General features: G+C 42.0%; 2 protein-coding genes across 9 annotated transcripts in view; both read left to right on the top strand.

The window, feature by feature from the left end:
• The first annotated feature begins 21 nt into the window (after window positions 1–21).
• HEATR3 (HEAT repeat containing 3) lies at window positions 22–26,030 on the top strand. Of its 8 annotated transcripts, XM_049806956.1 has the most exons (16): window positions 1,142–1,272; window positions 2,844–3,016; window positions 3,828–3,915; window positions 4,876–4,988; window positions 6,788–6,897; window positions 7,640–7,780; window positions 8,528–8,811; window positions 9,502–9,592; window positions 12,664–12,821; window positions 13,856–13,938; window positions 14,200–14,336; window positions 16,783–16,871; window positions 17,684–17,827; window positions 17,930–18,106; window positions 19,044–19,187; window positions 24,768–26,030. In XM_049806956.1, exons 1-15 carry the CDS (start codon window positions 1,153–1,155, stop codon window positions 19,161–19,163), a joined length of 2,028 nt encoding a protein of 675 aa, XP_049662913.1. In that variant the 5' UTR covers window positions 1,142–1,152; the 3' UTR covers window positions 19,164–19,187; window positions 24,768–26,030. The 8 variants fall into 8 exon arrangements, with proteins under 8 accessions (XP_049662914.1, XP_049662913.1, XP_049662915.1 ...); XM_049806957.1 differs by lacking the exons at window positions 1,142–1,272; window positions 24,768–26,030 and adding an exon at window positions 22–758 and having other exon boundaries at window positions 19,044–23,646; XM_049806958.1 differs by lacking the exon at window positions 24,768–26,030 and having other exon boundaries at window positions 8,528–8,706; window positions 19,044–23,646.
• An 810-nt stretch (window positions 26,031–26,840) lies between these two features.
• TENT4B (terminal nucleotidyltransferase 4B) overlaps window positions 26,841–27,959 on the top strand; it is a 46,328-nt gene continuing 45,209 nt past the window's right edge. Inside the window, 2 exon segments of the mRNA XM_049804832.1 lie at window positions 26,841–27,322; window positions 27,325–27,551. Of these exon segments, the coding sequence (XP_049660789.1) occupies window positions 27,005–27,322; window positions 27,325–27,551 (545 nt within the window). The 5' untranslated portion in view covers window positions 26,841–27,004.

Below are 27,959 nucleotides of genomic sequence, written 5' to 3'. Positions count from 1 at the left end.
CACGGCTATTTTAAGATTTTAATCTTTTAAAAATTGTCTTAAATATGCTTGTATTTTCCCGATTGTAAGGTTGTACTGTATCTTAAATCCCCATGACCATTCTGAGTGGATTTTTATGCTGCGGTAGTCTGAATACAAAACTAGTATTGCAAATGTATGACTTCAGATTTGTTGAAGAAAATGCAGAGAGTGCCACAATAAAATAACAACATTTGTTATTCAGAGTGCTAAAAACAAGGTGTGGATGTTATATGTATAAAGTGTAACTTTTGAATAGCTAAAATTGTGAAGAGTTTTAAGAGTTTAAGTTGTTCAAGGTGCCTTTTTAATTGTTTTGAACTCTTTTAATTGACTAAAAGGGCAAAGCCGTTGCAGCTGCGGTAACTCCTACTGCAAGGTAGACTGGCTTTTACAGGCAGCCTATCGATGTAACTTTGTCAGTTGAGACGCTAAGAATTGTCTCCTGTGACTTTTCCAGTAAGTCTTCTGCCCATCCATTATTTTTAACTGCTGTATATTTTGTAGGTAAAGGTGTATAAAATAAATTCTTTGTATAAACAGATGTTATCTTCTCTTGTACTGTGCAAATGCAGATCCCAGGCGAACACAGAAGAACTTCAGAAGTTTATAGCTGAAGTCTGTTAACTTTCATACCGGACCAACGTTTCCCTTATTCGATGTGGTTCTTGCAGTCTAAGATACTGACACCAGAGAGAAAGTCCTTCCCGTTTCCCACCCTGCAGGTCAATCCGGCCTCTGTAAGTGCCGCTAGAGGAAAGTGTTTCATTCCACGTTCACCTTGTTTTGAGTTTTTGACGCGGGGAGACGTCCCGAGGCCGACAGCGTGTCCTCGAACCCGCGCCGGGACGCTGCCGATGCTGGGCTGGGCTGGCGGGGGGGCGGGGTAAGTTCCGCCCGTTCCGCTGAGCGCGGAGGGCGTTGCGCTGATCTCGCTGGCGGCGCTCGCCCGGCCGGCGACGGCGCTGCCGCTTCGCTGCGTCCGTCACGGGAGCGCTCGTCGCCTGGCAGTAAGCGGGTCTGAGGCGCGGAGGGCGGCCGGCCTGCCGGGGGCGGCGGCGGGGCCGGGCCGCGCCTGCGCGGGGGCGCACACGTGGGTGCGCCGGCGCCGAGCGGCGCGGCGGCCGCGGAGCCATGGGGAAGAGCCGGGCGCGGCGGTTCCGCAGGGCCCCCTTTTCCCCCGCCGGCCCCGAGCAACGCCGCGACGAGGAGGGCGGCCCCGAGGAAGAGCCGGCCGCGGAGCTGCTGGAGAAGGTGCGGGCGAGAAGCGGGGGCGGCCGCGGGTAGGGCGGGCTCGGCGCGACTCCCGCTCGGGACCGGCGGAGCGGGGCCGCCCCGGCAGCCGCGGCCCGGCGGGGCTGCAGGGGCCGGTCGGTGGGGCGAGGGACCGGCTGCGGTGCCGCCCTCGGGCGCGGGAAGGAGCCGTGCGGGGCGTCCCTCCTGCCGCCGCCGCCCGTCCCTCCCTCCCTCCTTCCCTCCCTCCTGCCGCCGCCGCGTCGCTTCTCCGGCGTCACGGCTGCGCCCGCGGCCGGTTCGGCAGGCGGGGGCGGCTCGGCAGGCAGGGGCGGCGGCTGCCGCCGCTCTCCCCTCGCCCCCGGGCCCGGCACCGGCGGGGCGAGGGGCAGGGCAGGGCACCCCGTCCGGGCTCCCGTTCTCGCCTTCCTGAGGGAGCGGTTCGGAGGGGCTGGGGCGGGGCGGGAGGCTGCTCGGTGCCCCTCGTCCCGGGAGAGGCTTTGGAGGAGTTGTTGCAGTGCTCGGCTTCTGTCTACCCCAGCGGAGAGTTTTCCTACGGGTAGGCAGAGCGGTGAGTCCAAGATCCACGCGTAAGAAGTAACCGACAGAAAAAAGCTGAAAAGGGACTGGGTTTGGCCGCCTGTTGGCCGCATTCCCGGTTTTGGTTCGAGTACTACAGATGAAAACTAGTTTAAACCTCCTCCTGCCCATGTGACTTTAGGATCGGAACTAGAAATCTCCTTTCCTTTAAGTAAATAAATCGCCTTTGTTCGCTTCGCCTAACCGAACTCATTGAACAACTTGCTGCTCGATTATTCCTCTGGACTAACCTATTTAGTCTTTTAAGGAGCGTAAAATAAAAATATATATAAATGCCCAGGTGAGGATGAGCTGAGAGACCTCTGTCAGTTTCAGCAAGGCAGGATCTGATGTACTACTCTTCTCCACTCTGCTCTTCAGCAGGTGTTTATCTTTTCCGTTAGGTTTTCAACAAACTCCGTGACCTTCCAGGATAGGCTCTTCTGCTGTTTTATTAATTTTATGGCTTGCAATTCTTACATCTCACCTACGCCTCTGTTACAGTACAAGTCAGTGTTGTCTCGTGGACGCAGAGAGCGCTTGCTCCTTGTCTTTAAGCAGATGGTTTTAGTGTAAAGGCTGTTGTGTTTTTTCATGCTTTTTAATTCTTTAGTTTTTCTTTATGGTGGCATACATTGTGGCTGTTTTACTTCCTTGATGGTATTTCCCCCCCCCCCCCCTACTTTTGTCCTTTTTTTAAAAACATGGTTATCAAAAGTAAATATGAGGTCTCACCAGCGCCAGCTACTGTCAAATCTGTGTCTGAACTATGGCTCTTTTGTTAAACACCCAGAATAGTATTTATCTAGTCATGTAGTTAACACACATAACCCAGGCAAAGATTTGTAAACTTCCATGGAAGTTAAAAGCTCTGGATTCCTTTCAGGAGTAGTAAAACAGGAGCTACAGTGCTGGGCCTGCAGATCAAAAGGCAGATCAGTCTTTTCACTCAATGAAAACTTCCAGCTACCTTTTTCCCTTGCCCCTAATCTGCCCTGTTTGTGTCTCCCCAGCTGCAGCATCCAAGTGCTGAAGTGAGAGAGTACGCCTGTGCCAGTATTTCCAAGCTGTTGCAGCAGAAGCATGTAATCCCAGCCTTTCTGCAGAGAGATGTTGTCCGATGTTTAGGACCGTTGTTGATGGATCACAGTTTAGCTGTTCGTGAGACAGCTGCAGGTGCTCTCCGGTAAGCAATTTTTAATATTCATTTTGAATGATGTACTCCTGGCATGGTAGAGAAAAGAATGGGGTTTTGCTGTTAAAAGCCATGAACTTGAATGCCAGCCTCTCTGTCTTTAACTCTATTTTGAGCAAGTATGCCTATGTCAGTCAGAGTCCCCCAGGGAGGGGCTTTTCTTGCTCCAATAGGCTGTCATGATACTTTAATGTCAGCAGCAGGCTTTAAGTTAGTTACTACCGTTTTATCTACTCCCAATGGAATGCAGTGCTTTCCATCCTTATGTTAAACAAAGAAATCAACAATAGTATGAAGAAATATAGAGAACTTGAATGCTGTTAGTATGGCATTTTGTATCTTGATTAAACTGTAGGAACAGTGGATTATTTAGAGAATGCACATAGCTGGCTTTTTGAGAAACTTGTAAATATTGAACAGCATCAGTTTGAGTTGGTATTCTGCAGTCAGACCTACAGCTTGCTTTACCTGTACAAAACTGTAATGCTAATACTTGTTAACATCCATGTTTTACCTTACACTGAGTAAAACCTGACGGAAGTAATTTTCTAGTACAGATAAGCTTTCTAGTTATACTAGATAAGCAAAGTGAATTTTTTTTTTTTCCTAACACCGAAGTTGTTCTTTTGCGTTAGGATGGTAGAAGACTAAGGTTACTGATAAAGCAGATTGATTTTAAAGCAAAGAGTACCATAACTTTTACAGAAGAATACTGAATGCGTGCTTTTTGAAACATTCCTGGAAAGTATTGTATTTGATCTAAAGCCTTTTTTTTTTTCTTTTCTTTTTTTTTTTTTTTCAGAAATCTGAGTGCATGTGGAGGATTTGAAGTCTGTGATGACATGGTGACAAAAGACATCATGACACCCCTTGTTGCACTTCTTAAAGAGGTGTGTTTATTTTTATTCTGCTTTTAAAAGTGATCTAACCATTGAATTATCCCATTTTCAAAAATAGTTCATTTCTTTAGCCATTATCAAGATAAGATATTTGAAAGATGTTTTAAAAGAGTGTTTCAGTAGGTTTAATAGTACAGAAATTATTCTGGAGATTTCGAACCACTTGCTTCTGCCTCCTGACCTGCTAACTTGGGTCTGTGGTGAGGTTTGCTGCCTAGGATAATTTTTGCATAAATGGTTTGGAGATTTTGGGTCTGGAACATCAGTCAAGACAAGTCTATTCTGTCAGTCAAGATCCAGATCCAACATTCATGTTGCAACATTATTCTAGTGAGGTTTTTTGGTAAACAGTTTTGCATAAATGAAAGGTTGGATTTACAGTTGGGTAGTTACTGCTATTGTAGAATAATCTGTACTGAATACTTATTCTTTGTTTGGTCCAGGTGTTGCAGTGCAGTTTGGAAATTGCATTGAATTCTGTCACCTGCTGTCTTTGTATGAGCAGCCTTGAGCAATACCATCATTTTCTGTATGTTTCTTCCCCATTTTAAAATATGGGTAATATCATTATTGTAAAGCGCAGCAAGATATGAGCTGAATTAATCTTTGTGATTAGAAAGAACTGTTGAAAGTTGCATACAGACTATTAGCAAGGAACAGCATTTCAGATTCTAAAAATGGCTAAGTATTTCTTTATTAAAAAAATGCTTCTGGAGACTTTTGAATGCAAAGCAAGTACCCTAAGAGTCTTTCTGCAAGAGAAAGAAAATTATCAATGGTTCAATTCCATTGTGGCCCAGTTTTCATAGAGTGTAGGAAACTAGTCAGGTTTTCTGGTAATAAACACTTCATGAGAGATCTCTTCGTTCACTCTGCTGCTAATGTTTTAAGTTTTTGCTTTTCTTCTTGGCTTGTTTGTTTCCCAACCCTGGTTCTCTTGTTTGGTTGTAGTGTAGTACCGGACTAGATGCTAACCAGCTCTCTCCAAAGAAATGCAGAGACATGAACAAAAATTATATTGAAGACATAGCTAATGAGGCTATTAATTTGCTGTGGAATGTATGGTAAGTGCTGTATAAACACTGGCCTTTTAGAAGAGCTAAATTAAATTGTTCCTGAAAAAGAGCATGGTAATTGAGGCAGAAAATAAATTACTGTCCTTGCCTGGGAAGATGTATTCAGTTGCTGATTCTGATTTCTGATTGTGTTGCTCCTACATGTGCCTTGCTCAATAAATGGCAAGCCATCTGGCCTGAAATACAAGTTTATCTTCTATCATAAATTACTTTTCTAAGTGAAGGATTCTAAAAGCGCACAAAGTTGGTCATAAGTTTTAGGAGAGTGACAATTTTTTTGTATTGGTTATTCACCCTGAGTTCTGATATTGTTTTCTGAACATATTCTGTCATAGTCTCCTGTAGTCTGGGTTGTGGAGTCTTGCATGCAGTTCATGTAGATCCTTATTGTGATACGGGAGATGGAGAAAATTAAATTCTGATCAGTGGACTCCAGTGCTCTGGGAATATGAGGAGTTTTTGTACTACTTCCTCCCTCTGCAGGTCATCCCAAAAGTTAATATTAAATGTTTGGACAAACTGTCCCTTAGCGACTGAGGCACTGATAAAAAATCTACTTAATGGTGTAAGAAAAACTACTAATTGAGCAGTTCACATTCTACATTGGAAACACCAAGTGAAGGAAGAGAAATGGCAACGCTATTAATACAGAAATGGCTATAAACATGAAAGTGATACAAACCCGTTTTGAAAGTTCTCCTTGAATTTTGTATTGTTTCTCTTCATTTTGTAAGAGCTCCATAATGTCATTATACATTTGGTCCATACAGGATTTTGTTTTGCACTGTACAGTATTGCAATGGAGCTGCCTCTATGTGTGTCTATATGGTATGGCAGCTGGCTTGAGGCTTTATTTGTAAATTGGGTGGGTTTTCTAGGGGTTGGAATCTAGAACAGTACAGAAACTGCTTGCTCAGCACCTTACACAGAATACAGGACCCTTTGTAACTCTGACTTGACAATCTTTTGTGTTCATTTTTCTTAGTGCTTTTGTAGGCATAAGTGCTTTGGAACAGGAACTGTAATCATTAAGTGTGCTATAAATTACTTCTGTATTTTGAACTTTGTGGCAATGACTGTGAACTGCTGACTTCATTGCTAAGTTTGGTACTGATAAAATTGAGGCTGGCATTGATGCAGAGACATAGTATTTTCAAAAGTAAAAATTTAAAGACCCTTGTAGCTAGTTAAGTCTCGTGTTTTTATAGTTTGAATTTGTCCTGTATCAATATATTAGTTTAAGAGTGGCAAGAGCTGTGAAAACATAAAGAAGCACAAATCCCGCTGTTAAATAAAGTAAATGTCACATTTAGCATTGATTTAGCATGCATTTCTGAATGTTAATAGCGGTCATTTTCTGGAGTAAGCGAATATTGATGTGAGAGGTAACAGCTCACTATGTTGTCAGTGGGTTTGTGGATGTAGTCTTCCATGGCTGCAGAAAAACCCGGGCTGGCTTGTAGCCTGCAACTATAAGCTGCCTTTCATGCTCTGGCTGGCTCTGTCTGCATGAGACTGTACTTAGGCTCCCAAATAAACTCCTGAATACTTTGTGTGAGGAAAGCCAGCTTTCCTCAAAGGTGTCCAGGGTATTGCAGCTTCTCTTTCTCCATTTTATATAGAGTTGATCATAACCTCAATAGCAAAGGATAGCTCTTTGACTACTGTGTAATTCTTAGGTAGGTTTTTAAAATGTGAGTAATAGTGAATACATGTTACCTAAAATGTTGTTACAGTAATTTTTTCTGGGAAAAGTGTTTTATTAATTTTTTTTTTTTGTGCATTAGTGAATGTAACAATACTGCGGTATATATATTCAATAAAGAAGGATGTCTGGAGGCTGTGTTACATTACATGAAGAAATTTTCCACAAATGTGGATCTGGCTATTTCAGTAGGTAAGTAGTAAAAAGAGAAGATAAGGATTTAAGGATACTTTTTTTTCTGTAACACTGATATCACATCCATTGCATAATGCACCTGCCTTAGCATTACTTAAACTTTACACTGAATGTAAGACTTTGAATTCCTTTCTGAACAGCACATCATTCGGAAGTTGACAACCGTTGTGCTTGTTTTCAGTCCGAAGGAGAATGGCTTATTGGTGGTTACATGGGAGGAAGAGTTTTGTGGAAAGCAAGCTCTAGACAGAGGCTGAGCTTCATTTTTTTTTTCTGGTTTTGGTAATGAAGGGTTTAATTTGTAGAGCAGAGGACGTAGTCCATCTAAAATAGCCCCAAACAACTCCTGTCACCTAAAAAGTGGTTTTACTAGTAGTATTGTTATTATAGTCTTGTAATAGTATTACAGGTGCATGTGCTTACAAGGTTTTTTGGCGTTGTCCCTAGTCAGCATACAATGGAGAAACTGAATTTTGAGTAGCTGAAATTAGTAGAGCTAGTCCCATGTCTGATGTGGTACTGTCCTCACCTGTTTTATGTATGGATTTGCCATAGAACATCTTTTAATCCAAAACACAGCTTGCGAAGGACAGTGTTACACCGTTACAACATGATGCTGCATGAAATGTTTTCTCCCTGTGTTTCATTACTCCAGCTTTCAGGAAAACTATGCTTTCTCATTAGAAGAGTGAAAGCTACTACTGGGTTTGTTAATTATCTTTGTTGTTGTTTGCTGCAGCAAACTGCTTGCAGGCAGTGACGGAAGATAATCCAGATCTTCTTTCTTCATTTAATGCTTCTGCACAGCAAGTATTGGAAACCGTGATGTTGTGTCCAGAGAGCACAATGAAGCATATCCTTCTGAGAACGCTGATAGCAGGTATGATGCTCGAGGGTGTTCATTGCTGTGTGATGGAGAGCGTGGGAGGTAAAGGAGGGTGGGAAAGATGGAAGGCTTAGTCTTCTGTGCTATAGTCTGGACATCTGATCGTCAGAGCCTGTACAGGTGGTTCATGAGGTTACTTCTGCCTTCTGGGATTATGTTTTGGCATGACCAGATATTTGCAACTAGTTTTAAAACTGTCTTAAATGCTTGATTCTGAATTCAGTACCTGCTTAGTGTGATAACCCGTTTTAACTGTTCATTTGGTTTTCAACAGTGAAATGAGTCAATAGTAGTACAGGAATCATTTTGATCTCGATAGGAGTAGGTTTTTACCTCAGGTTCTCTACCTTGCATTCTTCTTTCTACCTCAAATGCTTAACCATGGTGATTTTTGAGTGTAATAAATTAATTTTGAGAATCCTTAGAAAATAGTTATCTTGTGTGGGTTTGTTTATTGCAGGTAAAAAGTGTCACCAAAGTCGCTCCACATAAATATGCTGCTTATGCTTCCATGCTGAAATTTACTTGAGATGTGGGCATAACATAGTTAGAGATGAGTATATGAAATGCTAAACAGAAGAAAATACAGAAAAAAGAGAAAAGACTTGACCACTCATACTGAAATTTAAATACTGAGTATTTTAAGTAGTGGAGGCTGTGTCCTTACAAAATATGTGGCTGTTACAGAGCTGAGAATTGAGTATTTTAATAATTTTTATATTTCAACTATCTCGTGTTTAGGCACTATCTGGAATATCAAGGATACCATTCCACCAGGCAGTCTGGGAAGCATGGTTAATGCAATCCTGAAGATTTTTTCAGAATCATTAGCAATAGATGCTGGTGAAATGATTATTAGTATGAATGAAGCTGAAAAAAAGAGGTTAAAACTTGCTGCGGAGGCAGAAACAGAGGAAAACGTGAGTGATGTTATAGATAACTGTGTTTTGAGTGAAGATGATGACATGGAAGAAATACCAAAAGGAAAAGTCAGGAGAGAAAATGACATTTCAGATCTACTTCCGGTAAGCATGGCTGGCTGGCTCTCAGACAGCTTAGTGCATTTGGCTGAGCATCTGACTGGTCTTGACTCAGCATTAGCCAGAGTAAACCACCTGCAAGTGTTACTAATCCTAACTCACAAATAGCGTGACTATTTTAGCTAAGACTTCAAAGATGAGCATGGAGAATTCCAGCACAACTTGTTCCAGTGTGCTCAAGTTCCACAGCATGCAAGGAAAGCACGTTTCCATTTTTTTCCTCTAGTGGAAGGTATAGGCTTACCTGACACTTCTACCTTTAGCTGCTGTGGGAAGTTCTGATTTCTGCATAAGGCGAGTGAGATTTTTAGTGGTTGTAACCATTCAGTTGTGAGTGGAGATGGCTCAGAGATTAAAAAATGCATTCACTATTGCATACATGGAAAGAATAACAGAAATACATGTTTCTGTTAGGACTTTAGCTAACTTTAGGTAATCTTTTCCGTTACAACTTTATTGCAGGTGGGATTTCTTGAAGGTAGAATTTGTTTTGAAACATCCAACCGAAAGATGAGAGATAATGCCTTTTTTTGTGTATGTTTTTTTTAAAGTTTTGGTGTAGGATGAGAAGAGGAAATGGCTGGATTGGATTTTTAACTGACAGTTTGGGTATTTTAATTTGCACTGAAATGTTGTTTTACAGAATTAAATTCGGCTCATGTTTTTATTTTTTAGTCTGATAAGTGGGAACTGAAAGAAGTGACAGCTTTACTGATGGCTCAGCAGACTGCTCTGGAAATCATTGTTAATATGTGCTGCAGTGAAGGTTTGTAGGAATCTCTTTCATTGCAAGTGCTGTGGTGCATTTTGTTTCTGGAATAGGTCATGTTTAGTTTGCTGTTTAGTGATCTTAGCTTTTAAGGGTGAATGCGTATAGACTTAGTATCCTCTATACCCTCAGCTGAGGGGCAGATTGGATTGTAATTTCTATTACTAATTTAAGTGGATTTTTTTCTCATTTAAGTAATGTCTGTTGCTTATGGATTTTTTTTTTGCATGATGCTACATGTGCCAACATTTAAGAACAAACACAAAAGCACTTGTGCTGAAGAGGTGCTTCCTAAAAAATATTACAGCAAATTCTTTTGGAGTAGAGTGTGTTCTTGAGCGTTCATCAGATACAATATGGGTGCGAATCTTATTGCAGGATGGGGGCATCAATTTTTTTTAATCAGATAAATCTTGTAGTTTTGATTTAGTTTTTATACTACAAGTGTTGCAAAAGAAGGAGAGACAGCTTTTGCATGCAACTCTGGCAACAGTGCAGATTTAGGCTGTTCAGACTTCTGCCTTTATGAGCTTTTTTTGGAGGAGAAAGCAAGCCTGTTATTCTGGGGGGAGTAGGAAATAGATACTCTGTATCTTCTATGAACTCTGATCCTCAGTTTTGATAGCTTTTTCCCTAATCTTCAGGAAAACAAATCAGTGATTTTCAAATTCTGTTTAAAAAAAACAAAGAACAACCAAACAAAACTAACTCCCCCCAAACCCCTACAAAACCTGAAAACTTTAATTGGTACTGCAGTTTGTAAGCCTGATGCAAAAGTAATTGTGTGGGAGATAACTGTCTTGAGTAAATCTTTCAGGTTCTAATAAAATCCACAGTAATACCCAGATATTCCCAATGGTGATTTTTTTTTTTCTGTTACAGCGCAAGGAAATTCTGCACCTAGTATATGAAGCTCCTTTCATAACTGCATTTCTCATCTAATGAGCTGTAATTCATAAGCTCTCCCCTTTAATTGGAAAATCTCTTGTGGATAAGCTGTATATTCTGCCATTCACTCAGTGTAATGTAAGGCTGATTGTGTTGTATTTCACTACAGTACTTTGCCCATTCATGGGCAGACAGAAACATAGTCTGTAGAAATTAAGAGGAATCCAGAGGCAGTTGTTCATTTAATTTTCAAGTTATTTGAGGACTAAAATAGCTTTAGCCATTATGCTGAGTTCATAGAAACACTCAGCTTGCCACAGAACTGAGGGAAATAACCAGGGTGGCAAGAGACGTGTTTTACTGAACGCTGGCCGGCATTTGGAAGAAGCAGAGTGCTCTCCCCTTAACGGGGACATGGTGGGGGAAGTCAAGGGACTTCAGCATTGCTGTACAGTCTGTAGTTCGTAGGTTACCAGCACTAGTCAAGACAGGATTGCCATTGGAAATGCTTCTGTATTTCCAAGAACGTTATAAGAAACCTGATCTTAGTTACGGGCTAACGTTCTAAAGCCCAGTTCCTGCTCTGCCCTGGTCACTGACTGTGAACATATGATGACTTATCTTTGTTGTTGCTGAATTGCATGGTCAGCTCATACAGTTATCATTTAGTTTTCAAAGGAGATTTTTGTTTGCTTTGTAAAGATGCAGGTGGAATTTTGTTTTTTTAGAAGATGCAAGAGACTGACTGAAAGCGGCATGTCTGCTTTGTTTTCATGCTTGTTGCTACTGGGTTGGTAAAGCATGAAAGACAACTGTTTTTCTCATGCAAAGGCTATTCATACCAGCATATCATGGCTGTAGAATTAATTGGATATTACCATAAGCAAAAGAAGATGCCCATGTGATTAAATTGCCACAGCCCGATGAGTTACTTTGCATCAGATAAACATTAGTCATCACCTTCTAATAAATTCTTAAGCTGCTGCACGGTGCAGGTGAAATGCGTTCAGTTAGACCCTTACTGCTGTATTTTAAGTTAATGAATTTACCTTTTGCCACAGAAAAGTGCATGGCTGTTACCATACTTACTACGGTACCTAGATCTCGCGTGAATCTGTGTTGTGAAACAAAATTACTTGGGGGTGAATGGGATATTTTTTTTCACAGTAGTTAAATATCCAGACCTATGTACACAGGCAGAGCTTTCACCTGTCATTGAGGAGGATCAGTCCAACCTATAGACTTAGGACTTGTGTAAACACCAGTGTCACACCAGTTAAAATGTAACCAGGTTTAAAACAACTTTAGATAAATCAGTGTAAAGCCTGTGGACATAGATATATCAGTTTAAATATAAATGATGGACTGACTTTGTGCTTGTCAGGCTGAGTCTGCCTTTGGCCATGGACAGATTATTCACTTTACAGTAGCTGTGCCCATTGGTAATAGGACCTGAACCCCTCTCACCATGTCTGCCCTTACAGGTCTGCTAGTAGAGTAAATCATGTAAGTATAAACCTAGTTCAGGTTTATAACTGTAAACCTAGTTTAATTAACTTAAAATATGTTGCCTGAAATGGCTAGTAGAGATGATCTGGCTTGCTTTGCCTTGTTTTGCTGTTGTTGTTTCTTTTCAACTAGCCTTGCTGTGGAGAGAGTAGCATCTTCATCCAGTCCAGTTACTGCCCAGTCAAGATGACATGTCTGTGGCTTTGGTGTTGCCAGAGAAAACAGTTGCCTTAAACTGATTGCAGTTAGCAAACAAATTAAGTTACACTGGTGTATTTGCATGCTTGAATCTACTTCAAAAAGTAAAATTGCACAATCCAAGTTAAAATCTTCAGAAATGCTTTATAAAATGTTTCTTCTACACCTTTTTTGATATCTTTAAGTGAAGCATAGTTAATATCAGAGAATGAAGTACCCATGTATGAAGAACCTCTTTCATAAGAATGCTTGTTGCCTGAGTGAATATTAAATACATAATTTTTAAAAATAAAACAGTTTAAACAAAAGTAGTGTAATATTTAGAACTGTGGCTTAGTGGCACTTGCTTTTTGTGGACTTCATTAGAGCCCAAGAGCTTAAAGACTCCTAAACCAAGAGGTGGAGCCAAGTATAATTGAGAAGCGGGATACCTATTGCATGAGTGCTGTTACAAGTCTGTCTTCTGTTTTCAGATCCCTCTGATGATGAATGGGAAGAACTCTCCAGCAGTGATGAAAGTGACTTGTTTATGGAAAACTCATACAATGAGGGGAGTGGGCTGCTCATGTCACCCTTGTGCCTCTCTGATGAGGTTAACTCAGCATTTCTGAACAACCTAATTCCAAAGAAGGTATTGTCTTTTCTTTTATTTCCAAGACATGGTACAGTCTTTCTCTTGTGCCTGAACTGTATCCCAGGTTAGGCAAACAAATTATCCCAATCCATCTGGAGAAAAGGAATATTTTTTTTAAATCAGTTTAGCTTTGCTTTTTTTGGCTTAGAGGTGGAGCATCATCACATGAACTGTCATGACTTAAATAATTTCTTCATGTAAGTGGGAATAGAAGATTGACGTGTGTCAGAAATTGTGTTTTGCTTTTTTTTTTTAAATTTGGCTTTTCCAAAATACAAAGGTTGTTATTCCTTGATTCAGACATAACAAAGATTACCTGCAAAAAGAAAGGAAACTTTGAGTAGAAGCATGAATGCCAGATTTCCATATTAGCCAAGTGAGGTGGAAGTAACATATGTGAAAGGCACCAGTCGGCACTGGAAAAGTACAAGTTCCTCTTTCTCTTTTCTTTTATACACAGTGTCTGAAGTATAATATTTGACACTAACAAGAATTCAGATGTTCTTGTTTCAGAGTTGTTTTGCTCGTTCTTATTTGGGCTTGTAAAGATGAAGTTTGTCATTTGAATCATTTACTATGCTAGCTCAGCAGCATTGTGGAATTGTGACCCAAGACATCAAGGTACAAGATGAAAACATTCAAGGCTTTTTGTACTTAATACCAAGCAGTCTAAGTTTCATGGCAAGGCCTTTTACACTTGCACCTATCTGTGAAAATTCTGTAGCGGAATCTGTAAGGAGAAAGATTTAAATAAAAAAGAATAGCGGAGACATAGAAAATCACCTTTTGTTCAGTGGAGTTGGATACTTAAAGTATGCTATACTACACCCAGTGTGTAATTGTACCATTTGAGTGATTGAGGAAGATTCTGGCATTTTTGGCAGGTGAGACACTTGCTACCTGGAAAGCTTTGAATTTTGTAGTTTGACGTATCTGTTTGACATTAAGCTAAAATGTCAGTCTTCCTTCCAAACACACTAAAAAAAAAAAAAAAAGCTTTATTGCTAAACCTTTCTTTTTCCCCTCCCCAGATTCTTGAAAAAACTGGTTTTCCGAACAGTGTTGCTCTAGACATCTGTATGCACAATCCGTCTTGGAAACCATTAATTAAAAAGTAGGAATTTCATTGTCTCTCTTACTATTTTTCATGTATATTCAGTTGTTTTAGAAATCTGAGAAGGATTGCCCATCTTTGGGTTACTTTTAAGATCTGGACAATGGCAGATATGATACGTGATTTTGACTAAAGAGATACCAGTGTTTCTGTAAACTGCATACTGGGTCACAGCCTTATTTAATTCAAGATTCTTCTTTGTATTTTGACATTTCTTTTCAAAGAGATCTACTAAGTGCATTTTTTGTTTGTTTGTTTCAGACTGAATGCAGTGCAGTGTAGAGCTTTAACATGTCTTCATAGCATTTTGTTAGTGTCAGACGTGGATTGTCTTGGAGGAGCTTCAGCACTTCAGTCCCTTGCACAGCATCTCTCACAGCTAGTCTTTTCTAAAATGGGTAAGATGTTAAGTAAACGGGGCTTGCTGACCCCCTTTGATCATATGGATGTAAGGTAGCCATGTACATTGTTATGTTTTAATGTCATTGTATTACTAACTTTATCCCTTTGGCCTTTCAAAATAAGGATACTGAATGTCAAAAATGTGCTGACAAAACAGTGTATCCTGATAAGATGTGTTTATCCAAATTGCATCTTGAGCAAGTATGCTCCTAATGCAAGAATATGCTTTACATCTGTGTGTGCACACAGAAAGTCACCAAGTTAGTGGATGAATCCTGCCTCGCTGTGAGACCAACTGTTTGCTTGATCATATTTGTGAGAATATCAGGTTTTGATCAATCAGACAAGCCATGAAGAAGTTGGAAGATTTTCTTTTTAAATGTTCTAACTAGCCTAACCGTGAAAAAAAGGGTATCTAGCACAGTCTTTCACATAATTTTTTCCTAGGAATCTTGGGAAATTGTGGCAAAAGTGGTTGTTGCAAAAATCTCCAGAATGTACATGCTTATTACAGTAGGAAAGAGAGCAGCCCCCTTGTCTCCAGGGCATGCTTTATGGATATGATTGCATAGCTTTACTGAAAACATATTCGTAATAAGAAAATATAAAAAGTTGTTATGACTAAGTATTAAAGCTGCTCAACTTCCTGTTATGGTGGTGGTTCGATTTCAACGCAGAAGGCAATAAATACCATTTTTCTAAAACCACTATTTTAGAATATCGGATATATCCTGGTAAACGCTAGAATTTATCCATTGTAGTTCCTCCAAGGCATATTATTTCACAGAGATATTGTTATGGTTTCCCCATACATCTGGCAGTAGCAGTATTATTAAATGGTCTAGTGTAGGTATGCAGCAGTTAGCATTTCCAGCTACCTCCTGTAATCTTATACATCAGATGAGCATCATTCCAAAAATACTGTTGGACCATTTATGCTATTATCTCTCTGTTACTGACACTAGAGAAGCTGAACTGAGTTTAAAAAAAAGGCAAAAAACCCCACCTAGTTCCAAGCTGATGGGCTGGTTCTCTGACAGCCTGCTTCATTCAGACTATTCTGATAATCTGGTTTTGTTTTAAGGTCAGTGATGATGGTTTTTCAAAAAATAAGAGATATTCTTAGAGACTGGGAAAGCCTGCCAATTCTCAAAATTGTCAGAAAACATTTTTCCTAAGACAGATCTGTTGAAGTCTAGCATATGCCTGGCTTTGTCATTTCTTGTCTCTTAGAAGCTTGAGAAGCTGTTTTCTTTCCTTCCTTCAAGTGTCTTCATTTGTAGCCACAAATGTGGTGTATGTAGTTCTTATTTGCTGTAGTGTATAGTATGACACTACATTAATGCTTGAAAATGCATTTGCCTGCAAAACACATTTTTCTCAGTGTCATTAAAAGTATATGATCAGTCTATGGGAACATTATTACTGAGTGTAGTACTTGAAAAACTAAAATGCAGGAAATGAAAATAAATACGAAGACATATGCAAGGAAGCACACATAAAACATTTGTCTTGTGTTGGAAGAGCAAGATTTCCAAGATTTCAGGGTCTACATGTTATGCTTCGCAATAGTCAGAAAGTTCTTAGATGAAACTGGAGAAGGGGCTGCCTGAAGACAGAGGATGTTAATAAGTTAGTTTAATGGCCCAGGTCCATTTTTGTTAACATAATATTTTTTTATGTAATGGCAACTGCCAGATAGAATTGATAACATACCAACATGTGGTTAGAAGGAATTCTCTAAACAGGGTGAAAAAGAGGTGTAAAGATCTAGTTGCTTACATGGGAGAGGAGGAGATACACATGAAATAATCAAGAGGTTCTGAATCTAGAGTGGTCCAGAAAATAAGAACATATTAAAGGAAAATAAAAAGCTTCAACAAATGCAGAACATGCATTGAAGATGATGGCTGGTATTGATGAATTTGTAGTTGAATAAGAATAATGCAGCGTTTGAGTCATACATTCCTGAAAGATTATTAAAGCACTGGAAAAACATGTTCTTTATATGAATTAGAGTCTGGTGTTCTGGGTGTCTAAAAAGCCTGCTTAGAAGACAGAAGAAAGGAGTTAAAGTATGCAGTCAGCTTCTGTAGTTTTCTCAGTTCCTGTATTATGGCCTCCATGTGATACCAGTTATCAAGCTTCTGTTCTGACAGCTGTGGTTTGTACCATATGTTAGGTCACACAAGTGTCTTAACTAGGGATGTGCCTGAAAATGAGGACCAACTGTGGTCTAACCTCCAGATGCAATTAATACTGAATTCAAAGAAATCGCTATGGTTACAACCTACAAAGACCAGCCTCTTAAAATCTAGCTCTTCCTGTTTGTGGTAGTACCTGGAGGAACAATTAAAGGGATTAAGGAATTTGTATTTCTTTGGTTCTTGTATCCTTCATCTTACTGTTTAACTTTTGGCTCTGGGTTCAATTCTTTGACAGAACTCCCTGCAGACACAGAATTCCTGGAAGCCATAACCAGTGCGTTGAGGGCTCTTCTACAAACAATGGCATCAAAGAACATTTCCCAGGTAAAAGCTTTCAAACTCAAATGCTCTGGTAGGTTCAAAATGATGTGAGATTGTGCTGGAAAGTTTTTGAAACAAAACCGTTTAAATGAAGTGCTAAATTTCAGCAACTGTGAACACTGAAAAAACAGATTTAGTAGCATTCGCTCTTTGTATTTTTCATGGACCTTACAGGAATATGTTTTTAGGTATCTCCTCCTTAACATGTAAACAGATGAAAGGTATTTCAAAACCAAAATAGCAATAAGCCACAGGTAGTATCTTTAGGAGATGGATATAGTGACAAGCATTTAATAAATTAGCACCTAGAAATGTGGATTCTTTTATTTCCTGATGTCATCTAGTTGAAGCTGATTGTCCTAGAATCTTGGTTGGACATGAATTAGTGAGCTAAATATAGGAATGAAGCATAATAGTTTGTTATACAAGATGTAATACTAGGTGGCCCATTGGTCCTTTCTGGCTTTAAATTGAAAAATTACCTTCTATACTGTAAGTCGTAATGAGTTGGAAATAGCTATTGAGCTAGGTAAATTTTTGAAAACCCCTTTGGGCTCAGAACTTTTTCCTTCAGCTTCATGACAGCCTTGGTTATGTTCTGGAAGAAACACCGTAACAAGTTGGAAGGGAGAGTTTAACTGTTTCTTGCTAATTAAATTTTCAGAATTCATGTAGTTTTCATAATACAGGACTCTGTTTCTCTGTTATAAATTTGCCTGTGTTCTGTAAAAGCGAATGATCTAAATGTCAAATTTGAAAATTTCCATGAAAATATAAATATGTCTATCTTTTTTTCCCCCTCCCTTGCTAAACAGTGTATGACTCCTGAGCAGCTATTGGCTTTGTGTGAAGCTGGTATTCACAGCAGCAATGCCAGTGTTAGAGTGAATGTAGTGAGCATCCTTGGAATTTCTGGCAGTGTCCTAGCAAAAGGCCAAGATACAGCTGAAACGCTAAAGGTGAAAAACCAAACTTTGCATTGCAAGCCTACAACAGTCTTGATACTTCTTTCAATTTTCTTAACCATTACTGGAAAAATCAATTTTTCTCTCTTATTTCAGATGATTGGAAAATTTCTTCTTGAGGTTGCTATGAAGGAACCTTCTCTTGTGGTAGCAGGGGAAGCCTTGGATGCACTTTTTGATGTATTTGCAGATGGTAAAGAAGCAGAAAAGGCAGCGGTACAGATCAAGTTGCTTCCAGCACTGAAAGAATTTCAGCCAGTGTTCAAAATGAGGGTAGGCATCAAATGCAGCCAGCTCAAGGTCTCAACACACCATGTGGGTTAAAGCTTTGAGGTTTGGGCTGCTAGAAGAGATAATTAAGCAGGAATATATGGCTTTAAATGATGACCAAAGAAAGAAAACAAATAATTGAATTCCTGATATTCTGCTTTAGAGGAAAGCAAATACACTTAACTTGAGGTTCATGGAACCATCAAGGTAACAGCGCAGCATCTGCATTGCAACATCTCCATTACACCATCAGCATTACTGATGTCCAAATCACTGTATTGTTCTGATAGCCTTGTAAAAATAATAATAATAATAAAAAAAAATCCTGTAGATGTCTCTGGAGGAGAACAGCTAAATTGGTGGGATAGAAGTTACATTGGCATCTTTTGTTTTCAAAGTGCTGTAGTTGCAGGTGGACTTTTTTGTTCTGTTGTTGGTTAATTAAAATAGATCATGTATTCTCTACTTTTAAGAATCACAAGGCCAAAGTTCTGAACTGTAATTTTAGGTACATCCTTGTCTTAAATAGAGAATGACCTTTAATATGTTGTTTCATTAGTCAGATGAAGCCTGAGGAGTGACTTTCATGGTCTTGAAGCCAAGCACTATACACACAAAAAATAAATACCTGATAGTGACACAGTTGTTTGGTTAGTTAGATGTGCAAGGTCTTACCCTTATTTTCTGTAGCTTTTTATATGAATGTTTCAGATGTATGAATGAAATAGCATGCCAGTAGCAGTCTAGTTTTAGGCAGAGATGTATTATAATAGTTTGACTTGCAGACATAACTGCTAGTTGTGCATGTGCACACGTGAACAGGTTGGAGTTCTCAAAAGGCATGGGTAGTGTGTCTTGACAAAAGACTTGCTATAAGCTTTAGGTCATGTAATAGGAGAAACTTCTCCATGAGTAAAGTAATTATTTTTTGGTTTTACAGATGCGAAAAGAAGGCAAAGGACAATATAGTACAGATCAACTGTGTGTTCTTGACAATGTGAAGATGAATTTGAGAAGATTCATTGCATATCAGGAGACACTAGGGAAAACCCCAACTTGAAACATCGAGGAACTTTAAACTAAGGTTTCCCTTATTGAATAATGTTTTCCAAAAATATAACCATTTTGAATTTCTAAAATTTATTGAGCAGAGCAGTTTTGCTTTCATGTTAATACCGCATTTTTTTTACATTCAGTATTTTTATATTTCTGGGTTGATGCAATATGAAAGTCACATCAGCGTAAAAAAATATAGCATACTTTGAGATTAAGTGTTAGCAATGATAAGAATGTGCTTTTGCAGTCCTGAGGTCTGTACATAGCACCACTGCCATTGTTTAGAAATCCTCACGTATCTTGGTAGAAAACTATAATTGCATGAAAAAGTAATTTGGAGGATATTCTTGGTTATGTGCCAGATCAAGAAAAAAATTTTAAAAGCTCAAGATATTTTTCAGGGAATTGAGCAGTGGCAGAATGCTCATATTTGCTATTTGCTCTTACCTGTTTCTAGAATTGCACAGGCACTTATGGCAAACTTCCCAAGAGAAGTGTGTGACAAATGTGTGGATTACTGTCAGCACTTGGATCTGTTACTTCATGAGGTTTATTGAAAACTGTTTCAGATTCATTTATGATAAATTCAGTATGACAGGTTTTTGCTGTGGAAATAAGTGTAAGAAGGTCCTACACTTACATGCAGCTCCCTGGTTTTACTTTATTTTGGTTGGTATTTATGAAAATCAAGTCTCCTGATTTACTTTCTTCCTCGTAATTCTACATCTGGATGAATTTGAATTCAGGGAAGTAGTAAACCTAATACTTTTTTTTATACTGAGGTATTATCTAAGTAACTTTATAATTGCTTAAAATATCTTTTTCAAATATTTCTGATAGAGATTTTTTTAAGCTGTAAAATACAGAAACTATTTTCAAAAAATGTCACTGATTTATGAAGATTGTATATGAAGTTCCATCTATCAAAAGCTTCAGTTTTGTTTCTGTGAATGAGATCCTCTCATACACTTTTTTTTTAAAGAAAAAACCCACAACGAAACACAAAAAGCATCTTGTTATGCTGATTTTTGAAATGGGAGTTTTTCTCCCCTTCTTCTCTTAACTTGCTGCCTTAGCACAGGCATCTAGTTTTTGGCAAAATTTTGCCCATGGTGTTAGGCATGGACCTACCAAGACCAAATTTGCTCTGTTTGTTAGATTTCAGTCTCTCAGATTGGAAAGCAGGCTCAGGAACTGACTGGCTAACTTACAAATTACTTGACTTTGTGAAATCCTGACATATGGTACTTTGTCAAATGCAAGAGAAAGTGAAAAATTAGTTTAAGCAGCTATACTGCCTGGAAGTCCTGTTAGTGCTATTACTTTCCAGGAGTTGGATAAAATGTGTGATGTGATGCGATGCAATGTCTGCTAATCAAATGAGTGAGTCGGAGTGTGGGACTGGGAGGGCTCCAGGGCCATTGAGCCTGGCCTGGAGAAGTCCTGAGAAGCACAGAGCGGTTGAAAGGTTATCCTGGGATTTGGCAGGGGCAGGCAGCAAAGAGGGCTGGAGTGTAACAGCTGAGGAAGGAGTAGCTAGGTGGGTTATGGCACAGTGCATGGATTTTAATCCTCATGTTAGTTACATTTGCTGTACGCTGATGGTAGTATAATATTAGCCTGATAAAAGGTATTAACACTTGTTTGGAGCACTTAAAAGGATTTTCACGCAGAAAGTTCTGCCCTCACTTTCTGGGTGCTACATTGAAATGCAGGATGATCTAGGTTGGAAAGGATCTCTGGAGGTCTCCTAGTGCCATCCCCTGCTCAAAGCAGGACTTAATTTGCAGTCAGATAGGTTGTGCTAGGCCTTGAACATCTCCAGCGATGGAAATCCCACAACTCCTGACTGCCCTCGCTGTGAACACTTTTTTTTTTTTTTTTCCTTTTTCCCCTTGTAACTAGTAGGATTTCCCCCTGCTGCAAAAAGGGCCTGTTTTCCTTTGACTGCACACCACCAAGAAGAGTCTGGCTCCACCTCCTTTATAACCCCCATTTGGTAGTTGAAAACAACTGTATTTCCCTCTTCTCCAGGCTGAATATACTTAGCTCCCTCAGCCCTTCCTTGTAAATCACGTGCTTTAGCTCTCTAACCATCTTGGTGGCCTTCTGCTTGACCTGCCCTATGGCGTCTTGTACTGGGGGGCCCAAAACTGGACGCAGTACTCCAGCATGTGGTCTCATGAGTGCCGAGTAGAGGGAAGTAATCAATTTTCTTGACCTGCTGGCCATGCTCCTGCCAATGCAGCCTGTTATTTGTTAGCTGTCATCACTGCAAGGGTGCACTGCTGCCTTCTCTTCTACTTACTGTCCACCAGCACCCATCGGTCCTTCTCTCCAAGGCTGCTCTTTGGTCATTCAGTCAAGAGCCTGCTCTGTTTCATGGAATTACTCTGTCCCAAGTGGAGCACTTTGCATTTTACAGTTGAGTGTAGCAGTCAGAATCTGGTTCCTGGGGACTGTTAGAACAATGAAGTATGTTATTTTTTGTTTAGGGTTTTATTTTTTTAGGTTACTAATGAAAAGAAGTGTTTCATCTTCAAATATGAATCTGAAAGTTGCAGATAAATATGTGGAAGATAGGGCACCCACTAGAAAACCTGGTTTTATTAATAAGATCTACCAGACCCTGTTTTTTTCCTTCAAGTGAAAAGACAGACTGTCATTTAGATCTTAAACTACTCCAGCAGTAGGAACGCATGGATTATTTTTTTTTTTGCTATGCACTAATCAGTTGAATGTCTTTTAAAAGAAAAAAAATTAAAAATTGTGTCATAAGATAGGTGCATAGTATGAACCATATTGCTTGCAGAAGTATATAATTTTTAGTGCTTAAAGTGCTCATTTTTATCTTCTGGTACACATGCAATTTCTAGCTAAATAGCTGGAAGAGAAATGAGGATGTGCGAAGGCATTTTGGTTTCTTTTGAGTTTGTAGTAAAACCCTAACATGCAAAACCTAAAATAATCCCTTCACCTTAGTTTCATCTGAGGAGACCAGAGCATTTTAGTGGGCCTGTTTGGCTGAGGGCATGAAACACTGACAGGCTGGCAGCTCTGTCTCCAGCTCATCAGCTATGTTTCGGTTGATAGAGAGGTAAGCTGTAGTTCTTGGGAGGTGTTTTCGGTGTTTTGTTAACCTCCTTGCTAATATTAATCCCACTTTATATGTGATTTCCTAACATCCCATGTTGTTAGGATCTTTGCCAAAGTCTATTGCCCTTACCAGTGGCCCACAGCAAAATGGAGCCCTCATCTTCCCTTAGGGTTTCTATGATATTATAGTTATCTAATAATAATCAGCCAACTGCATCTTTTGGTGTCCGTACTTTTTATTTCTCTAAATGAGAAAATCTTACTCTATCACCTGCCTAGCTACCAGTTTAGTGTAACTTGCTTTTGGTGTCTAATGGTGGGCTTGTGACTGAATGAGAGGTAATAATTTTGTACATTAATTTAGAGAGCATGTTCTGCTTGTAAGGGACAAGATAGAAGATAATAGGAAAAGCATCGAAGACTTTTGAAGACTTTTGTCCCTGGAAGACAAGGGAAGTTATCAGTGATTTAAAGAAGTGTCAGATTGGGGCCTAAAACCAGAGAAGATCTGTAAGTACAGAAGAGCTAAGCTGTAAGATTGGGGCTATAAAAGTTGTTCTGACACAGTTAAGGAAGATAAAGGCACCAGAATAAGAGATAATGTGGTGCAAATTAAATGTTTTGTGGGCTCTTTTGGCACTGGTTTGTTTAAATAGGTTTAGGGTAAGCTTGAGATGAAGACAAGATCCTTGACAGCCTACAAAGGCAAAGCCAGATCTTGAAGATACTTTGAAGGTGGCAGAAATTGGGACTGATCTAGACAGCATGCAGTGTAAGTAAATAGATGATAGATATAAGCGATCTTCATCAGTTCTTCAATCACACAGATAAGCCTGGTATCAAAACAGGTATCTGAAACTAAATTTGTTTTCTTATCCTGGTCTCTAAGCGATCATCTGTCTATGCTTCAATTAAAAACAGCGGTCCTTTGAAAGTATGGATTGCTGCTTTATTTGTCTCGCTGTCAGACACCTAGCACAACAGAATCTAGCTCCGAGTTGAGATTTTATACCAAAGTAGGTGCTGAATTTAAGTTGGGTCTATGGTATTAAGTAAAGAATGTAAAGAGGGCTGTGGGCTCCGCGCCCTGTTCAGAAGCAGCAGGACCAGTGGCATTGGCTACTGCTTTGGCCTCTCTGCAGCCTGCAAAATGTTGAATCCCCAACTGTGTAGGTAAGGAGTTACCACTGCTATGTGGTTTTATGTTTGCTGTCAATGGAAAGAAACAAGTGGCAAGATTTAAATAAGCATTTTTTGAAGTACTTTTTATACATCATACTTTGACATTCAGAGGATGGCTGTAAACCCCATTATAGTCAATAGTTTAACTATTTGGGGTTTGTGGTGTGTGTTGAAGGTATTTTTTTTCACAGTATGTTTGGGTTTTTTTTAAAGATTGTTGCCTTAGAGGAACAAGAATAACTTTAACCAGTATTACTTGGCTTGGTTTTATGTTTGCATTTGGAGAGAACGTACAAAAAAAAAAATCAGAGCATGGTAAAATTACAGAATGAGAACTGTGTCGAAGAACAAATTAATTTAAAATCTGTTTGTAGTTTAAGTATATAAATGAAATGCATATCTTGTGGACTATTAACATAAAACAACCAACCAAAAATGCATATAAACTGAAGTTCTGTTTCCTTAGTAAGTAATTTTCAGTAAAAGCATTCCCAGAGGATTGGATAGAAACGTCTAGCTTTACATTTACTGTTGCAAATTCAAATTCAGGCAATGGTACTGGTAATTGAAAATAACATAATTGTTCTTTTCTGGCACAGATGAATTTAGCAAACAATCTAAATATAGTTTGCGCTGGACATACTGTTAAGATATATAACATTAAGATAATTGGCAAAAACCTGAAAACTCTTGACAGTCACAGCAAATTAAGGAACTTGAAGTTTTTCCACAAGGGCTGAAACATGGTGAGCCTTTGTGTTTGAAGAAGCTTTTACTTGAGTGGTGGGGGTTTTTTGGTCTAATTTTCAAACCATTAATTTTTGTACCTTCCAGGAAAACCAGCATGCATTTAAAGCAATTCACTCTAATTTTGTTTCTGTATTATTTTCATAAGTTCCCTTTTTCTGAGAGAGGCATTTTGTCAGATGTAATTCAGTGACCACATAAAAATGTTGTTTGAGACTTGCACACAAAGGGTATGGTAAGACACTCCCCCCCCCCCCCCAATCTGGGTGTCAGGAACTCCTTGCATTACTGTTATATTAAGAGCTTAAATCAAACTGCTTGTGAACTGAAATAAGATACCATTGTAATAATCTGTACACTGTTAGAATGATTGTGGCTGCTACGTATTCTCAAAACAATGGAGGGTCCCGATGTAGCCCTGGGGTCGCAAGGTGCTCACATAAATACCTATACCACTTTTAAAGATGCATTGGGATTTCCGTATACCTTCTCCTGGTTTTGTGTTCCTTTTTTGACAAAAATCCTGGCAAGGATTCTTTGTTTTCTTTCTCCTCTGATGTGAATTTTTTTTTGAACTTCTAAGGAAAATTGCATTGGCCTCTTCCCTCCTCCCCACCCCTTGATGGAGAGTGAAAGGCACTTCCAGAATTTAACTGAAGAATGGCTGATTCAGCTAGAAAATGCATGATGTTTCTAAGTAACCTTTTCTGTGAAGTTCTCTTTTTAGTAAGTAAAAGAGTTAAAGTTCAAAGTCATAATTAAAAAACCAATTTTTTACCATATTCAAGTGGGGGTTTTCTTGTTGGTTTTGGGGTTTGTTTTTTTTTTTTTTGTTTGGGTGGTTGGTTTGTTGGTTGGTTTGGGGTTTTTTTTGTTTGTTTGTTTGTTTGTTTTGTTTAAATACCTGGTAGGTATACTCCCTCATCTAAAGCCTTTGTGGTACTACACCACCTGTGTTGTATCCTGGCTTTATTTGCTTGGGAGTAAGGTTGCTACTGAGGAATCCTGTAAATTAATAAATATCAGTCCTACAACAAAGCTTGTTTACATTTACATGCTCTGAGTGTGGAACAAATCATTGTTTTTTCCAGAATTAGCTTTTTAAAAAAAACACTACAGGTATTTTTTTTGTTACTGTTATCTTCTTAAGGATACAAAAAAAAGAAGCAAAAAAGGTTTATGAATTGAAACGTTTTTATTTGTGTCTTTGATGTAAGAGGTCTGTCAGGCTAGTCACTTTCTAGTTACCTTTCTCTGGTATGTTTGTAATTCTCAGAATAACTGAGGAATGTGGGGTTTGGAAAATAGGATTATTCAGGGCGGTTTTTCCAATTCCAAGCTGTGCTTAAGTCCCACCGCTTTCCACTTGACTTTCGATGGTAGTTTTAGGTACAGATCCTAATTCTCAAAGCCATTAAGTCTGTCACCTCAACCCCCAAATTTCACCCTACAGCTCCTTGCTGCAGTGGGGTTTGTCTTGGACAATGCAGATCAGACACCCTGTGACAGAACGCAGGAGGTCTGAGGACAAAATGTCCTGCTCTGGGATGGTGGGGTGAAGCCAGAACTTCAGTCTTTGTCTGTCATCAGGAAGTGGTGCTAAGACTTCTTTTTTTTGCCAACTGCCCACCTCATGCAATACTTGGAATTGAAATGCAGCTTTTTAATTCTAAAACCTCTGCCTCCATCTTCCTAAAGCGAAATCCTCTCTCATACAATTCTGAAAGTATGGGAAGTACCAGGCCCTCCATGCAGCATGCTGGAAACTTTCTAGCTGATACTATATTAAAGATGTTTTAAGGCTGTAGTATGAAACCGCTAAAAATAAAACTGAGCCTGACCCGAACTTGTACTGCTAAATGTTGCTGTTTGCTGTGTTGTGTACGTAACGTGTTTTTCCACCTGCAGAAGCGTTGGCTATACAAGTATGGCACCTAGGCTCTCTTCTCTTCTTCTCTGGAGCAGAAGGGAAGGCAGGAAGACCCAGAAGTGTCCGTAACCATCCCCCAAACAGTTGTAGGGGAGTGCGGTGGCAGCCGGCGGTGTACGAGAAGGGTAACGCGGCCGCAGAGCGCTGGTACCGGTACGCCCGACGCCCTCGCCTAATTAACGCGCAGCGCACGGGCGCTCGCCTTACGCGTTGATGGAAGCGGCGGACCCCGCGGCGAACCCCGCGGCCGCCCTCCCCGCCGCCCCAGCCCGGGCCGCCCCCCGCCGCCGGCGGTGCTGCCCCCTGCCGCCCGCCCGGCCCCCCCTCTCCCCCCCCCCCCCCCCCCCCGGCTGCACCTGCCGCCGCGGCGGGGCTGGGGGAGCCGGGGCGAGGGCTCGTCCGTACCCCGAGCGCGGCCGCCGCCCCGCCCCACGCTTGGAGCCCGGGGCCGGCGGCTCTGCCGGCAGCCTGCGCCCCGCTGAGGGCCGCGCCGCCCCGGGACCGCCAGAGGAGCCGCCGCTCTCGGCCGAGAGCCGCCAGGCCCCGCGGCTGCGCTGCCGGGGGGCCGGCGCGGCAGCCGAGGCGCGGGGGGAAGGCCGGGGGGAGAGGCCGGGGCCCGCCGAGGGCGCCGCCCGCCCGGCCCCGGCGGCCGCCGCCGCCGCCGCCCCCCTTTATTGCACGCGGCCCGTGTGCCGGCGGCCCAGCCGGGCCCCGCCTCGCCGCGCTCGCCAGGAGGGGCGGGGGCTGTGGAGCGACGGCAGCGAGCAGGCAGGCGCGGAGCTGCCCTTCCATAGGAGCCGCCATTAGCGCTGGGACCCGGTGACAGGGTCTCGGCGTCGGCGGCCGGCGCGGCGCGGGGAGCGGAGGCAGCCGGGGTGGGTCCCCGTTTGATGGATCCCCGGATCGCCTGGTTCCAGCCAGAGCAGCTCGGCCCCTCGAACCGCCTGTGGATGCAGATCTGGGAGACCACGCAGGGGGTCCGCAACCTCTACTTCCAGCAGCAGCAGCAGCAGCAGGAGCAGCAGCAGCAGCAGCAGAGCGCCCCCGCCGGGGCCGGCCCGGCCTCCCCGCCCGGCATGTACCGCGCCCCCCGCGCCGACCCCCAGCCCGACTTCCTGCCGCTTGAGAGCGCCAACAACCAGCACAACCGCAGCCACCACCAGGCCTCGCCGCCCCCGGGGGCCGCCGCCTGGGCCCGGCCCGCACGGGGGGGGGGCCGCCCGCCGCCGCCGCCGCGGCCGCCAGTAACAAGAGGAAGCGCGACAACAAGGCCAGCACCTTCGGGCTCAACTACAGCCTCCTGCTGGGGCCCCCCGGGCAGGGCCGGGCCCTCGCCCTGGGGGACGAGCCGGCCGCCCGGGCCCAGGCCGGCCTGGCCGAGCCGCTCTACACCGGCACCCCCTGGAAGAAGAGGAACTACAGCCAGGGAGTCGTGGGGTGAGCGGCCGCGGCGCCGGGCCGGAGGGAGGCTGGGCGGGCGAGGGGGCGGCCGGGCAGCGGCCGGCGCCGGGCCTGGCCCGGCCCCGGCCAAGCCTCCGGAGGAGGCGGGGGCCGCGGCCCTCCCCGCCGCGGGGCCGGCGCCGGGCAGCGGGACGGCGCGGTGCCGTGCCTGCGTGCGGGGCGGCCGCCGGCCTGCGGCGGCGGGCGACGCTGGGCCGCGGCACCTGAGGCGCGGCGGCGGGGCGCGGCCCAGGCCCCGGCCCTGGCGGGTGCTGCAGGGTAGCCGGGCCGGGTCCGCGGGGCTGTGCTCGCCGCCGGTGGGGGGGAGACGGCGGCAGCGGCCGCCGGGCCGCTGCCCGCCCCCCCCCCCTCCCTCCCTCCCTCCCCCGGTTGTCAGTGTCCGTC

The sequence above is a fragment of the Accipiter gentilis genome, chromosome 7 (assembly GCF_929443795.1).
Source record: "Accipiter gentilis chromosome 7, bAccGen1.1, whole genome shotgun sequence".
In the NCBI taxonomy this organism is placed as follows: Eukaryota; Metazoa; Chordata; class Aves; order Accipitriformes; family Accipitridae; genus Astur; species Astur gentilis.
The sequence above is the reverse complement of the archived record's forward strand: the minus strand, read 5'-3'. Positions and strand labels throughout refer to the sequence as shown.